The 16,960-nt window shown below is 40.6% G+C and overlaps 1 protein-coding gene across 1 annotated transcript; it reads right to left on the bottom strand.

Annotated features, from left to right (window-relative positions):
* Positions 1–15: 15 nt before the first annotated feature.
* On the bottom strand, positions 16–15,884 carry sgk3 (serum/glucocorticoid regulated kinase family member 3). Its single transcript, XM_015955236.3, has 17 exons — positions 15,434–15,884; positions 8,120–8,299; positions 7,925–8,008; positions 7,752–7,824; positions 7,580–7,655; positions 7,376–7,448; positions 5,997–6,046; positions 5,827–5,884; positions 5,466–5,549; positions 5,249–5,380; positions 4,831–4,943; positions 4,718–4,754; positions 2,073–2,159; positions 1,798–1,893; positions 1,552–1,707; positions 1,328–1,417; positions 16–832 (listed from the first exon to the last, which is right to left on the bottom strand). Exons 2-17 carry the CDS (start codon positions 8,195–8,197, stop codon positions 662–664), a joined length of 1,458 nt encoding a protein of 485 aa, XP_015810722.1. The 5' UTR covers positions 8,198–8,299; positions 15,434–15,884; the 3' UTR covers positions 16–661.
* Positions 15,885–16,960: the final 1,076 nt, after the last annotated feature.

The following is a 16,960-nucleotide window of genomic DNA, read 5'->3' as shown; positions in this document are numbered from 1 at the left end:
TGAATACATCGAATATTAGATATATATTTTTATTATTGTGAGAGTACAGGCCTAATTAACTGCCTGCCACATACAAGCACTGATGATTTACATTTTCTTGATAAAAAAGAAAAATGAAAACAAAAGTATTATTTAAACAATTTATCAGCATTTGTAAAGACAAAATGTAAAGTAGCTGTGAGTCCTTCTCATGTTTTTTTAAACAATTGTGACCTATAAATCAAAATCTCTGTTTTCTCAAGTAAACTCCACATCATACAACTTAGTTAATATTTGTACAGTCTATTTTTATGAACATATAATTCCACTTAGCAGTCAAATTGTCCAGTGAACTATTCAAGTTTTCATATTTCTACTTATTGATTTTATTTCAGGGATGAATTTAAGGCTTTCAAAGGCTCGTTTACAATATATAGCTATTGATAGAACACATTGTGCAATATTCTAAAATAAAGCATCTGTTATAGATATTTATATGAATATAAATACAAACAGGTAAAATATAAAGATTTTCTTCCAATGAAAATCCATTTAAGTGCAGGTTATTCTCCACTGTTTGCTTTGGTGTCATAGAAAAAAAAGAATCCATTGTATAAACTTTTCCCTTTAGTCAAAATTTTTTACAATGGTTAAGGCAACTGAAGATCTCATTAGGAATGTCTCATAGGAAAGAGTCATCAGAAGCTGGGGCGTAAGAGAAGCCCACAAAGGCATCGTCAGCCTCTATAACACTGGCGTTGACAATGGAACGTTCTTGAGTCCAGCAGATGGAGTTGGGAACCTTCTCCTCTGTGAACTCGGGATCAAAGTTTGAGATGTCACTGCAAGAAGACTGTAAAAAGCACATAAGAAGAAGAGCATTAATCAGTGGAAGGTTGTGCAACATTTCTGTGACTTTGTTTTACAAAAAAAAAGCCATAGTGTTGAAAAATATATTCATAGTACATTTTTATTAATGAACAGGTGTGAAATTGTGGAATGAGTTAGATGATGATTTGAAGAAATGTACTTCTTTACTAAAGTTTAAAGCAGGTGTAAAGTGTCACATATTTACAGGGTATGAAAAGTATGTATAGACATTAATGAATTTTCATTGTGGATATTTATATTGGGGGAAAATAAAAGAAATGTATATTGGTTATGTATCTTAGGTGGAAAATAGGGTAGGCTAAAATAAGCATTGCTTCAGCCTATTCCTTTTTTGGTTTAAATTCAAATTGTTAATATTGTTTTGTTTGAAAAGAAAAATTTTATGTTAATGCTATAAACCAAAATAAAGACCGAAAGAAAGAAAGAAGAAAGAAGAAAGAACAGACAGAATATTTACCACATTGGGTTTGAATGGAGGAGGGATTTTCTTTTGTTCAAGGTCATTCCAGTTGATGGATAAGAAGAAGCTGTGAGCTTTAATCTCATTCTGAGGAAAAAAAAATGCATCAATTAGAGTACAATTATGTACCAAAACACACTTAATAGACATCACAGTAACAGATCAGTCACTAGAGGGAGCTAGAAACTAGATATTGTGCTGAACGCCAACAGGAAACTTACAAAGTCATCATTGGAGCCCAGTCTTTGTTCTCTGTCTTTCTCCAGCAGACCTTGAATCAGAGACCAGGCAGAACTGGACGCACCGGCTCGCTTCCCCAAGGCTTTGTGGAGAATGTTATCATACATCTCATGTGTGTCCCTGCTATAAAACGGTGGCTAGAACATACATAAAATAAAAATAGAAGCATGTAAATGAACAGGTACTTGATTCACATTTTAAATTTGAGTTAATTTACTCAAACTCACCAAGCCAAATAGCATTTCATACAGCACTGATCCCAGACACCACCAGTCCACAGTGTTGTCATAAGGCTGCTTCCTCAGCACCTCTGGGGCTAAGTACTAGTCCCAAGAAGGAAACACAACATTCTATTTACTTATAGTTGTTAATAAACCAACAAAGAGCTTTTGCAGACATATGCTCATCCCAAGCACTTAAAGCAAGATGGAGCATAGCATGAACACTGACTAAATTGAGGACACTGGTGGAAAACAAGTTAAAGACAGGTAAGTGCCCATACCTCAGGGGTTCCACAAAACGTAGTGGTGGTATCTGTCAGAGAAATGCCTTCCTTACATAACCCGAAGTCCGTCAAGACAATATGTCCCTTCAAAGAGAGGACATGAGCATTTTTAGATACCATGTGCCACACAAGCAGCTCGTTATCGCTGAGCACTGAGGCTTCTATTGTTGCTAGGAATGTTGGCTGCAGTGCAGCTCAGTCCGTCCCTTTCACATTTCCAACACCTTTTAAATCAGGCTAAACAGGACAATCATTAGTAGGAGCTAAACCAATCACGTGCATTCTGTTCAGCTGGTACAGGAAATTACAAGGTGGATATTAAGGTTGGCCGATTGGACAAATGTATCAACCATCAGCGATTCTCCGAGCCCTTTGCAGATCGCAGATTTAACGTGAGATATTTATTTATGTATATCAGAGACATTCTAACACAGAGTAATTTTTCCTCCACCTCTTCATCTAGTCACCACCTCTAAACTCGCGTTTCCTGTAACTTCCTGGCACGAATAAAAGGTTTGCTGCATATATTTGTACTCCTTCAGTCACGGGTGAATTAACATTTATATCGTCAGACTTTTTACACAAGACAGTCTTCAATCTGCTCTGTGTCGTTCACTAGATGTGTTCAGTTCTTGTTTTATTTCTTTGAGGGGGAATGGCGTTGCTGTTGACGAAGTTAAAGGAAGCAGCATCCTGACCAATCACAGGCTTGTGGTCTCCAATGCTTCTGAAGGATATTTAGAAAAGTCCGTCCATCCTTGTGAGCTTTTTGGAGAGCCCTTGTGACGATGGATAATTGCATTGTGTGTCTCCATGGCTTAAGTTCTGAGTTGGAACATTACAAACTTCCATATCAATTGGTGTCTTTTTGTAACAGCCGTTCTACGTACATATACCTATATACATCAATAGAAAGCTGTGAGTGTTGCGATTCTAATGATTTATGTCAATCAAGAATAAATCCATAACTGTAGATACTGTAAACACTCAGAAATTCAAAAATAGTGTCTACCTTGTTTTCAAAGTCTCATATCACTGACAGAAAAGGGCCATTTCAAACAAATCGAACCTGAAAAATCCAAAAAGGTAAAATAAAAGTACACCAACAAAATAGTTGGTCCTCAACAAGTCTTATGTTCACAATCCAACATAATAGAGCACTTAAAAACTGTCCTTAAGATTTGTCTCTTTCTCATTATAACTCATTATAACCTGTTAGCATCCCCAATATTAGCTTCAAACTTTCAATCAACAACTTAGCTGATCCAACGGGGTGAAGGATCCCCTCACCCCCCACAGAGGCAAAAGCTATATTCGCTGATTGGTCAGAAGTCCCGCTCCTTATTCTAATGTGTAGCTTGAACCAACTACGCAATACTATTGCAACAAGACAACAAACAACAACCTCAAACACGAGGACCCCTTGTGGTCTGCTTGCGCAAACTGAGCTAAGGACGACTGTGATTGGTGGATTGCTGTGTGCAGTGTGTGTCAGGTCCATCGTCAATTTCTTATAACGACGATTATGTTTATGTATTTAGCAGACGCTTTTGTCCAAAGCAACTTACAAGTTATAATCAGCATGTTGCCCTTGAGGCTAACAACAACAATAACAACAACTACTTGACATCAATCATGGAGAGGAGGGAACAAAGGAGTCGACAGTAGAGAGGGGGGGACGGGTGCAGACAAGGTGCTAGTTAAGAAGATGCTCTCTGAAGAGCAGGGTCTTCAGGAGTTTCTTGAAAATTGAAAAGGAAGCCGCAGTTCTGGTAGTGCTTGGAAGGTCATTCCACATTTGTGGAACGATGCATGAGAAGAGTCTGGATTGTCCTGAGCGTGGTGAAGGCACTGCTAGCTGACGAACTTGTGATGACCGGAGCGGCCGGGCCGAGACGTAAGCCTTTACAAGAGGATTCAGGTAGATGGGAGCCGTACCATCTCGGACTTTGTATGCTAGTTAGCAATTTGAATTTGATGCGTGCTGCTCGCGGTAGCCAGCGGAGCTCAATGAACAGAGGGGTGATGTGTGCTCTTTTTGGCCGATTGAAGATCAGACGCGCCACTGCGTTCTGGACCATTTGAAGAGGTCTCACAGTACAGCCTGGAAGACCAGTTAGAAGGGCATTGCAGTAATCGAGGCGGGAAATGACAGTAGATTGCACCAGGAGCTGGGTGGCATGTTGTGTTAGGTATGGTCTGATCTTTTGTATGTTATACAGCGCAAAGCGGCATGAACGAGCAACAGAGGTAACATGATCTTTAAAGGTCAGGTGTTCATCAATCACAACACCCAGATTTCGAACTGCCTTTGAAGGAGCCTGAGATAGGAAGTCATTTTGGATTGAGATATTGTGCTGTATGTATGGTTTTGCTGGGATGACGAGTAGTTCAGTTTTAGAGAGGTTGAGTTGGAGATGGTGGGATTTCATCCATTTTGATATGTCAGAGAGACAGTTTGATATTCGTGCAGATTATCACTTGGAATAATTTATATCACCCAACCTTAGTGAATATGAATGGAAAACTATGTCCTGAGCAGTAAAATGTTAAATTATTGTAATCAAACAACTTCCAGGGGTTGATGCATTTCATTATAATAAAAGTTTGACTGAAACACCGTAACAAATATAAACGCTCACCTCATGGTCAAGAAGGATATTTTCTGGCTTCAAGTCTCTGAAAAAAAAAAAAAAATTAACAAAAACTTTCACAAAACAGACCCCGATTACACTGGCATCAACCATAATCGTACCTGTAAACAATGTTTAGAGAATGCAGATATCCAAGTGCACTCGCCATTTCAGCAATGTAGAACTTTGCTCTTTGTTCAGGAAAGGTTCGCTCTTTTTGAAGATGGAAGAAAAGCTAAAAGGAAAATGTTCCTGTGAGTTTTGTGAACATGCATTTCTCATTCGAGCGCGTAGGAGGCAGGCTGCTGTTAGTCACAGTCACAAATGGCAGATGATCACACTTGGTGGAAATCCACACGGATAGTCACTCTTTACACCAACCAATGTTGGGTTTTCTAGCAGGGATTTCACACATGCAGATGTGTCAGCTAGCAAAAGTACAGCTCTACGGTTTTCTATCCCGTGTCACTTCATTCCACAGTGAAGTCATGTGAGTCATTCCAGTGTGATCTCATTATTCACCAAACCGAAACAACTTACTTCTCCTCCATTGACGAAATCCAAGACGAAGTACAACTTGTCTGTGGTCTGAAAGGAATAGTGGAGCCCAACCAAGAACGGGTGTTTCACGTTCTTCAGCAGCACGTTACGCTCTGCCATGATGTGTTTTTGCTTATTGGAGGAATAATTCAGAGATGGTCACACATGTGCAAAGATACCTGAAACCATCCAAACCACATCTTGTTGCTCACGTTACCTCTTTTCTGTTGAGAATGACTTTCTTCTGTAGGACCTTGACTGCATAATACTTTTCGTCGTGCTTATGTTTTGCAAGGAAAACCTGTATTGCAGGGAAAACCAGGTCAGTTAAGAAGGCGTAAAAGAGTTTAGCTCAGTGATTCCTAACCAGGTTCTCACTTCCTACGTAGAAAGTCGAGATGTGCAGAACTAAAACTTGTAACTTCCACAAAAAAGTATTCAAGACAAGTTTCTAAACCTCACACATAGACTAACTGGAAGACTTATGAGACACGCAGTGACGACTAGGTTTATTTGTACTGATTTAACACACTTGTAGATTGTTTTGTTTGTTTTCATTCAGAATATGGTTCACCTACTTTTCCAAAACTCCCTTTTCCTATAACTTTTAAAAAGTCAAAGTCTGTAGGCTTGGCTCTGTAAAAGAAATAAACATTTTATTTTACCAATGGGAAAATAATTGTGGATGCATCATAAATGTTTTAATGTTTAACAAAGTTTGAACTAAATAAATATTTAAATTACTTACTGTGGATTTCCAGAGAGACCCAGGTTTATGTTTCTGGAGGAAGACCCATTCTGGTAAACAGAAACAACATTATCCACATTAGTGAAATATTGAGTGAAATTATTTCCCAAAACTCCATCTTTTTTCCCCCGATGATTTTAATGATTAAGATGATTTTTATTTAAAACCCTGGCAGGATAAGTGGCAAGCAATATAAATTCTTAAAGCAACAATGTGTATTTTCTTTGGCAATAGGGGGCAGCACACACCTAAATCATTGCAAGCAAGCGGTATTGTTGTCTTCGAGTAAAGCCTGATTTATGCTTCTCCGTCTGCGTCAGTGCGGAGACACGCAACGCCATTATCCGTCCTTGCGTAGGGCTCCGGCAGGCACGCAAGTACGTACGGAGTCGAGTCCACTTTTTTAAACATTCGTCGAACGAGACGGATTACGCAAGCTTGTGATTGGTCAGGACGCCGCTGTTGTTTACAGCGCCGTCATTGCAAAGAGAGCCGAGGAAAACTAGCGGCAGACACGGAGAAGCTTGAAGAATGCCTCGCGAAAAAACTCTAAAAATATGAACGTTTCATCCTCCCGTGACTGGAGGAATGAAAAGATGTGCAGCAAGCGTTTTATTTGTGGACAGAAATGACAGGAAACGTGGGTTTAGAGGTGGGGAGCGCATGAAGCGGTGGGAGAATGAGAGACAAATATGTCTGTGTTAAAAGTCTCTTATATACACAAAAAACACAATATAAACACACGATCTTGGACCGATACATGACAGGATACCACAGAACAGCGCTACGCCCTCTGTGGTCCTGCCGGGCAATTGCTTTGCAACGCTCTCCAGGAGACGGAGAAGTATGAGAGCAAAACGCTTCCGTCAAGCCGTGCGTGTCTGTCCCTTGCGGAGCTGACGGAGAAGTATAAACCAGGCTTAAGACCTTACCAACGGATGGCCATTAGGGTCAAAAATCCCTGGGAGTGCAATTTTTGAACGAGAACTTTGTCAGGTCTTTCAACTTCCCTTTCATCACTGGCGATGAGTGAAGAGGTAAATGTGTAAAACAACAACGTTTACGAATACAAACTTTTTGTGACCGCTTGCAAATGCCTTTTGTTCTCACAGGCTCCCGTAGAAGGAAGCGTTGCGTCTAATATGGCGTCGAGACTTAAAGACAGTTATATGTTACAAAGTCAACTGGGCATCATTTACCTCATTTTCAATAACATTCCAATGGATATTTCCAGAGATTAATGGAAAAAACGACACACTGTCACTTTAAGGAACGCTAGAGCTTGAAATCAGAGGGTTGGCAGTAAAACAAATCTGCAAATAATTTTAAAAAGTAAGCGATTCGCTAAAATGTTATGAAATGAGTTACAAGCCACTTACTTTGTCATCTTCATCCTCAGATGGATCTGAAGTCTTCCTTCTGTCCATCACTAGAAAGATCCTCACATCTGGACTGTAATGTTTAAGAGAAACCAGAAAATCACAAAACAGTGACTAAATCTAAAGTTAAACACATTTTACCTAAATATGTTTCCAATCGGATTAAATGTTAAAGCATTCGTGTATATTTATGTGGGCACTCACTGGTTGTAGAGCTGAGGAGTTGAGACGATCCGCTTAATGAAGTCGTGTAAACCAGCTTGTCTTTGCTTCAGGAACTCTGTTGGGTGGATTTGAGTGAATACAACACTAAGCTAACATGGATCTACCCATGTGGGTACGACATATTGTACGTTAGCATGCTGTGCAACGTTACCTGGGTCAAAGTTGTCCCCAAATATTCTCTTGGGAGGAATTTTTAAGTTCATGGATGGAAACTGTTTTCTTAACTGTAATAAATGAAGAAAAGAGCAACATATGCATATAAATGTAAGACGTATAAACTTTAGTAATTTGTTATGTTTTTGATTTGTTGTAAAGTCAACTCACTATGTTGTAGAGTTTATCAAACTCTGCATATCTCCTGAAGACGAACCATTCCTCTCGTCCAACAGACACAATCACCTTGTAAACCTGTGATGAAAAAACCAAGAAGAGTTTATAAAACTAAGGCCTAAAGTTCAGTAACTCGTCTGTACTTTTAACTTCACGGCAAAGAAAACTTGTATAAATACTCAGACGTACTGTGAAACGCTTCTTCTTGTCCCTCTGCTCGTCGTGGCTGGGTATGCTGACGTTGGGGAGACCCGGCTGCTCTTCCATCTTCAGCTTCAACAGCGTTCACAGGCGCAAAGGTGGTAAGTGATGTGTCCCAGGATCGAGCTTCAAGTATACAGCAGGTCAATCTTCATGCTGCATGAACCACTGCATGAACCAAAAAAATATAGATGTTTAAAACATGTTTCAGCCTGTAATTCAATATCATATTTGAATCTTATATGCACCAGCTTGTCTTCCTAAACATTTTGCTGCCTTACACTTGATCAAATATAGCCTTTCTAGGCTAAGGGACAATGTTGGATCACACATAAAGGTATTTAAAATCAGAAGCATATTGAACATTCACTGCTGAATCTAGCAGTCTAAACTATTTGTATTTATCCCTTTGACCATTAGCCCACTAGTATGAGTATAAAAGTGAGGTGGGGTTTTTCTGGAACATTTTTGCAATATTGCTTGAAATTCTCTTCACATACTGAGGGCAACAAATAAATTATCTGTCTGTACGGATCGTGAGTTCTCAGCTCAGAGCAGCTGAAAACGAAGGACAGCCAGAGCTAGGCTAGCTAGTAGGGATGTAAGAAAATGTCGATTATGACAATATATCGTGATTTTTCCCCAGCGATATTATATCGATATTCAAAAGCTGTGCATCGAAAATATCGATATCGCAATATATCATGATATTTTTTCTTGCAAAAATGTATCGATATTCAAAAGTCATGTTTCTAATTATTGGAAGAATTTACATGGAAACATTTGTGTATTTTCTTTTCTTGTGGTGCAATTCAAACGCTAACCACTAGTTGGCAGCAGTGTGTAATGGGTTTTGTTTCCATCATTGAAATGTAAATCCCTCTGTTATGGTTAAACATGTTAAGTATCAGTTTGGACTGTTTACTGAATTTTCCTATAATAAATTTAGTCTAAAAAATCGCCAATATCGTCTGACTGAATGTATCGCAATATATCGTGATATATTGTATTGTCTCCCCTGTATCGTAATACGTATTGCATCGCCAGAATTTCACCAATACACATCCCTACTAGCTAGTGAAACAGATTGAACGTTCCATTCTGTTATTTGTTTGCTAATTTAATTTAAGGAGGTGTTTTTTTTATTTAGAGTCTAGTTTTGTTTTAGTAAGGGAAATTTTTAGGTAACGGACCTGTAGTCTGTGAACGCAGCCTGTCATCTGTCGGCTGGCAAAGGTGTCAGTCAGTCTGTTGTCTTGGCACTACATGAGCCATATATTTTACCATCTTTTTTAGCTCTATTAGTCAGGAGTTTTTTTTTATTAACAAACAAGCAGTTTTGAAAAGCAGAAAACGTATTAATGAATGATTATGAAAGTTTCACTGTAATTGAATTTAATTGTACTTCTGGGTTGTCTGAAAGTCCTTTCATTATTTTCTAAAGATGAAAATCTGTTAAGAGAGCTCACTGGGAGTCAACAGGTGGCAGGTTGTTCTCCCTCCAACTGGGCAAACATTTAATTCACTCCTTCCTCACTTGTGTGCGTGCCTCAGGGGTAATTTATCCACTCCGTGGAAGAAGTGAGAGAGCTTTTCTGTTCTCTCTCACTTATTCACAGTGGCTCTGTGACATGTTACTCCAACTGCTTACTATCACATCATTGATGAACACCGAAAAGCATCTAGTCGATAGAGATCAATGTTTTTATCTTTCAATTTGTGGGCCTGGTTTTAAATTTTAGGCGTATTGTAAAAGTTTTTTATTGAGTGATCAAACCAAATGCCACAGAGAATAACATCCTTCACTTGGGAGTTATACAACGTCTGTTCAACAACAAAGCGCTTTGTCTACTGCTCTGTTTGTCCATTGTTTGATCTCGATGAGGTCAGCTCTGTTTGTTTAGTAGTTTTATATCTCAGAAAACACACAGAAAGCCTTTGTGTCAACTTTCTCAGCATCCATATTGATTCTGAATGCATCCTGAAGGTAGATGTTAGGGGCTTTTATTAGCAAGAATCTGGCAACACAGAAGAGATGATACAATATATGTCAAAACTAAAAGCCAGATGATTTTTGCACATTTAAAGACAGAATTTAATTAGAAAACTCAGAAAAGACGCTTCCAGGACACATCCAGTGTTATCACGGGATCTCATTGCTCTGTCAGAATGAAAAAATGGATGTCCTGTATTTGTATGGCTCCTCGTAGGGTTCTACAACCCTCCCAAGGCACTTCACAACACACCCAGTCATTCACCCAAGCACACACACATTCACACGCTGGTGGTGATGAGCTACAATGTAGCCACAGCTGCCCTGATGGAAGCAAGGCTGCTAAACACTGGCGATAAAAACTGCTACCTAGCAGTTGAAGTGTGGTGCGTGTATATTTTTTCCATACATTTTCCCGTTGGGAAAGGTCCTACGTGCAGGAATGATGAGCCGATACAAGCAACCCTCTCAGAAGTGGAGTTATCCAGGAGGCAACGGTGTAAACGAAGCAGTCCAGCTGAATGTCTCAGACATGTTTTTAACCACATTAAACATTATTTTAGTTTCAATTGAAGTCTCATTAAGTGAGACAATAATTTACTATACGGTATAAATAAATGACACTTGTAGAAGGAACATCTGATTTTGTGATATACATTTTTCCTAAACTGGTTTAAAGTTAAAGTCCCACAGTCATCATCACACACTGGTGAAATTCATCACCCCATTTGACCCATCCCCATGGAGGGAAGCGGTGAGCATTGGTGGCTGCACTCAGGAACCATTTGGTGATTTAACCCTCCAATCCAGCCCCTTAAAGAAGAGTATCAAGCAGGGAGGCATTGGGTCCCATTTTTTAAATCTTTGGTATGACCCGACCGGGAATCGAACCACAATATCCCAGTCTCAGGGCGGACACTCTACCACCAGGCCACTGAGCTGGTTTAAGAGCTTCATAAGACAACCACAAACTGACGTTAGAGCTTATGGAACAGACTTGAAATGTTTGCTTCCTTTGATCAGTTGAATGTTTTCCCTTTAAAATACAGAACAAGGAATAAAAAGTTAGGTTATTTTGTGTTTTAAAAATCGGACGTTTGTGCAGCTGTGACTGGTAAAGAAGAAAAAAAAAAAGAGTCTGGGGTACTTCCCTGGGCCGTATAACATCTGCTTTTGTTTTCATGGTTACATAGCTCTGAACATGCTCAAGTAGGAGCTGCTTTTTAACATTCCAGGAATACTTTTGTCAAAAGTAGAGATGGCCTACAATCGTCTTTTCTTGTGCAACGTACACTTCAGCTGGACACTTACTCCCACACGAGGAATGCTGCTGATCACCACACCCACAAAGAGCCCTTGTAAAGGTAGATGAAGGAACTGATAAAAGAAAATACTCTTCATGCAGACAGAGCATTAGACAAAGGAACTAGATTAGAGAACCACATTCCCACAATGTAATTTAAACCCAACACACCAGAGCATGAATTAACATGAGCTGACAGGCACAAATGGGCTGAGCTACAACACGGGATCAAAAACAAGCTTTCTTCTTGCAAAGCACACGCACACACACACACACACACACGCACACGCACACACACACACACAATTATTCTGCATGGATCTTCATTTGTTTCACTCCGTTAGTGTGGTTGTGTATCACAACAATCAAACATGAAAACAAAGCAGAAGTAACACTAGAATAGGAAACCGGACATGCAAGCTGAAGATTTGAATGGAGTCCTACTTCCAAAGCTTACAAAGAGCAGAAAAAGATGTTTTTATTGGAACATTTGTGTATTTTCAGGAGATACTTTTAAAAGAATCTGTTTGGATTGGATTACCTTCCTACTTTTAAACTGTCCTATTTGAGGGTCAAACCAAGTGACTACTAATGTTATTCTTATGTCAGCTTCTAATTAAAATGCAACAGAGACAGATCTCTGTTTGAGGAAGTGCAGCTGGAGAAGCTTGACAGGAATGAGCTCAGTCAACTCCAGTCCATACCGCTGATGCAAATCCTACCTAACCTTCAACCCAGACAACTCCTGGACAGGGTCATCCTTTTAACCCTCTGGGTGCAGGCGTTGCACATTTGCAAAGTTAAAACCTACCTACCTGGTTACTCCACATACGTATTTCATGAGCATTTTTTAACTCAAAAGTACCCCTGAAGGACTTGTTCGTTGTTCGTCCTTTTATCAAAACTTATTTTGAGCCTGAGAGGGTTAAAACAAGTCTGATGAGGTTTGCACAGTGGTGACCAGGTCCAAGATACAACTTTAACCTTCTGTTGTTTCTCTGCACATGTGCAACTTTTTAACAACTTTCTCTCTACGGTACCCCCACACCAGCTCTGGCTACATTTCTTATGAAAGTGCATGGAAACACTGTGTCTGAACTACATGAAAAATTTGTAAATATTGTCTATTGTATCGACTGTATCTCAATCACACACAGAATAATTTTAAGTAGGGATGCACAGATACACATTTTTTGGGCCGATACGTATATCCGATATTAAGGATGGACAATATATCGGCATCAATTTCAGTATCAACCGATGTTAGTCATTTTGAACATATTGGTATCGGTTCGATAAATAAAACTGGGCCGATATTAATAACCAATATTTTTTCCATCTCATCTCCATTTGTTTGCCTGTTTCAGAGGGGGGGGGGGGGGGTAATTGTTTAGTCATGTGAACAGTGAATTAAATAATCTCAAAAATGTTAATGTGTGTGGTGTGTATACATAACAATGTAAATTCAGCTTTGATAATTTTCATTCTATACAAAATCTACTTATGGACAGGATTTCTAGGTGCAGCCAAGGTGTGTAGGGCGTCCGTTTTGGTGGACTGAGGATCAGGTCTCTGCTTTTTGCAGATGATGTGGTCCTGTTGGCTTCATCAGAACGTGATCTTCAGCTTTCGCTGGAGCAGTTCGCAGCCGAGTGTGACGCAGCTGGGATGAGAATCAGCTCCTGTAAATCTGAGACCATGGTCTTGATTCGGAAAAGGGTAGAATGCCTTCTCCGGGTCAGGGATGAGGTCCTGCCCCAAGTGGAGGAGTTTAAGTATCTCGGGGACTTGTTCACGAGTGAGGGAAAACTGGAGCATGAGATCGATAGGCGGATTGGTGCTGCGTCTGCAGTGATGCGGGCGTTGTACCGGTCTGTCGTGGTGAAGAGAGAGCTGAGCCAGAAGGCGAAGCTCTCGATTTACCGGTCGATCTACGTTCCTACCCTCACCTATGGTCATGAGCTTTGGGTAGTGACCGAAAGAAAGAGATTGCGGATGCAAGCGGCCAAAATGAGTTTTCTCCAAAGAGTGGCTGGGCTCTCCCTTAGAGATAGGGTTAGAAGCTCGGTCATTCGGGAGGGGCTCGGAGTAGACCCGCTGCTCCTCTACATCGAGAGGAGCGAGTTGAGGTGGCTCGGGCATCTGGTCAGGATGCCTCCCTGGTGAGGTTTTCCGGGCACATCCAACCGGGAGGAGACATAAAGGTAGACCTAGGATACGGTGGAGGGACTATGTCTCTCACCTGGGCAAGGAACGCCTTGGGATTCCCCCGGAGGAGCTGGCCCTAGTGGCTGGGGAGAGGAAAGTCTGGGACTCTCGACTTAGGCTACTGCCTCCGCGACCCGACTCCGGATAAGCGGATGAAAATGGATGGATGGATGGACAATATCTGCTGATTTTAGAAGCATTAATATCAGTATATCGGTATCTGCAAATATCAGTTATCGGCCATAACAGTGATCTTAATATCGGTATCGGCCCAAAAAATTTCATATCGGTGCATCATTAATTAATATCACTGCTGTGGCCGAAAACCGATATCTGCTGATACAAATATGCATGCATGTATGTATGTATATATATATATATATATATATATATATATATATATATATATATATACACACACACACACACACACACACACAGTGGCATTTACGCTTCTGAAATCTGCACATTTTGAATAGACTGAAAATTATGCAAGCTGAATACTTGAATGTTTTGCTTTATTTCTATAAAGTGAAATTTGCGATATGTAATTATATATTAACACATTTACGCTTCTGAGATGATTGCCACTGGACTAAACAATCACACATCATCACCCCCCTCACCATCATAAACACATACACAAACGAAAACAAAATGAAATTAATTCCATTTTTGGTTCTTTTTAAAACACAGGAAAGGTTTCTCTTCACCTTGCTAACGTTTCGTTTGCCGACTGCAAAACATGGGTCCGCGTTTTTGATGTAAACGTTCTAAACTGCGGAAGTCCTAAGGATGTTTTGCAGTCGGCAAACGAAACGTTAGCAAGGTAAAGAGAAACCTTTCCTGTGTTTTAAAAAGGACCAAAATGGAATTAGAAACTAGACACAGTAAGAACACACCAAAGTAGATGGAATTAAAATTGCTTTTTAATATCGACCCAGTTTTACTTATCAGACCAATACCGATATGTTAAAAAATGACTAACATCGGACGATACCGATATTGATGCTGACATATTGTGCATCCCTGATCCTAAATCCCCTTTTCTGGCAGTTTCACACCCCTAGTTGCCTAATGCCTACTCAAGACAACGCTCTAATGTATAATACTTTGGGGAGCATTTATTCCTGAGTTTATTTTTGCAGTGCAATATCACAGTTACAATTTCATTGACATCTTACAGCCAAATCAACAACTTTGAAGGGTTTATGACCCATCATTTCTACAATAATCACAAGGTAGCTGAGTATGAGCATTTAAAAGTGCTGGACTCGTTATGCTATGGGTTGAAGACCTGCTTGGGAGGCTTACGACGGATTTTCATGTCAAACAGGATGACTAAACACGGGGTATGACTTTAAAATCTAAACACGTATCACGTGTGTTACAGGAAAAAAAGACTGCTGGCAGAGAGGGGAGAGCCAGTAGGGAGGAACTGACCACACACACACACACACACACACACACACACACACACACACACACACACACACACACACACACACACACACACACACACACACACACACACACACACACACACACACACACACACCTAGATTAACAGGCTCTAAGACAAGGCTCCGATGTGCAACACAAGCTGTGTACATACTCTGAATGCCTTTGTTTAAGTAGCTAACTCAGCAGCTTCTACATTTAATGTTAAGTGTTTCTAATATAAAACGGAATGATGAGAAAGTGTTACAAAAAGTACCATTTAGTAGTCCGCGCTCTAGAGCCTGTTCCGGCGAACTAACCAGGACAAGGTAACCAGCTGAGCGTGAACATCACGTACCTTACGGCGTTCAGATGCTGTGCTCGTGGACTTCCAGTGTTGGCGTTTGGCTTTAGAACGCTCAAAATGTTCAAACGGCTAACATGTTTTCTCTTCAACATGAGGCGGAAGGCCAGAGAAGCAGAAAACAAAAAATATATATTTTCTCACCGCTGAGAAAGTCAGACAGAGAAGCAGGACACATCGGTCTTTCCTAACCGTAGAAAGTTCCAATGAGTTTCGTCACGGGACCGCGCGCGCAGCCACGAGCACTGCTGTCACCATAGATATCATATATATTAGCTAGATCCCTCACCCGCGCTGTTCGTCAGGGGATCTAGCTAATATGATATCTATGGCCTCAAGAGCTCTCAAGCAACCACGCTTCCGGTAATGATTTTCAAAATAAAACAAGGAAACTTGGAAACCTGTGCATATAGACCACAGACATTAATACAGCGTAGTCGCCATATTGGGTGAGTCTCTAGCTAATATGATATCTATGGCTGTCACCATCGCCTCAAGAGCTCTCAAGCAACCACAGCTTCCGGTAATGATTTTCAAAATAAAACAAGGAAACACGGAACGCTGTGCATATAGACCACAGACATTAATACAGCGTAGCCGCCATATTGGGTGAGTCTCCTAACTGTTGAGATTTAATATTTTAATTTATTTTATTTTTTTATCAGCTACTGCCACAAGTGAATGACCACAGACATTAATACAGCGTAGTCGCCATATTGGATGAGTCTCTAGCTAATATGATATCTATGGCTGTCACCATGCCTCAAGAGCTCTCAAGCAACCACGCTTCCGGTAATGATTTTCAAAATAAAACAAGGAAACACGGAACGCTGTGCATATAGACCACAGACATTAATACAGCGTAGCCGCCATATTGGGTGAGTCTCCTAACTGTTGAGATTTAATATTTTAATTTATTTTATTTTTATCAGCTACTGCCACAAGTGAATGAGTTAAAATACCTTGGGGTGAGATATTCATGAGTGAGTGAAAGATGGGGCGAGATCAATAGGTGGATTGGTGCTGTATCTGACTGCAGTAAATAATGCAGGCGTTGTACTGGTCTGGCATGGTGAAGAGAGCTGAGCCAGAAGGCAAAGCTCTCGATTTAGCGGTTGATCTACATTCCAGCCCTCTTCCATGGTCACAAGCTTTGGACAGCGACCGAAAGAATGAGATAGCCGACACAAGCAGCCAAAATTTCTCCGCAGCATGTCTGGGATTTCCCTTAGAAATAGGGTGAGAAGTTCAGTCATCCAGGAAGGGCTCAGAGTAGAGCTGCTGCTCCTTCACATCCACAGAAGCCAGTTGAGGTGGCTCAAGCATCTGGTTAGGGTGCTTCCCAGTCCCAGATACCTCCCAGCTGAGGTTTTCTGGGCACGTCCAACCGGGAGGAGACCTAAAGGAGGACCCAGGACACGCTGGAGGGACTAATGTTTCTCAGCTGGCCAAGGAAAGCCTTGGGACTCCGCCGGAGGAGCTGGACCAAATGCTGGGGAGAGGGAAGTCTGGGCTTCTCTG

The sequence above is a fragment of the Nothobranchius furzeri genome, chromosome 7 (assembly GCF_043380555.1).
Source record: "Nothobranchius furzeri strain GRZ-AD chromosome 7, NfurGRZ-RIMD1, whole genome shotgun sequence".
NCBI classification, from domain to species: Eukaryota; Metazoa; Chordata; class Actinopteri; order Cyprinodontiformes; family Nothobranchiidae; genus Nothobranchius; species Nothobranchius furzeri.
Note: the sequence above shows the minus strand (reverse complement) of the source record. Positions and strands in the feature narration are given on the sequence as shown.

Excerpts from the sequence above, each read along its gene's own strand:
- sgk3 (XM_015955236.3), bottom strand. The coding sequence starts at position 8,197 with ATGGAAGAGCAGCCGGGTCTCCCCAACGTCAGCATACCCAGCCACGAC. Across the intron at positions 7,656-7,751 it reads TGGGGACAACTTTGACCCAG|AGTTCCTGAAGCAAAGACAA; the intron begins GTAACGTTGCAC and ends TCCACCCAACAG. Across the intron at positions 5,550-5,826 it reads GAAAAGGGAGTTTTGGAAAA|GTTTTCCTTGCAAAACATAA; the intron begins GTAGGTGAACCA and ends CCTGCAATACAG.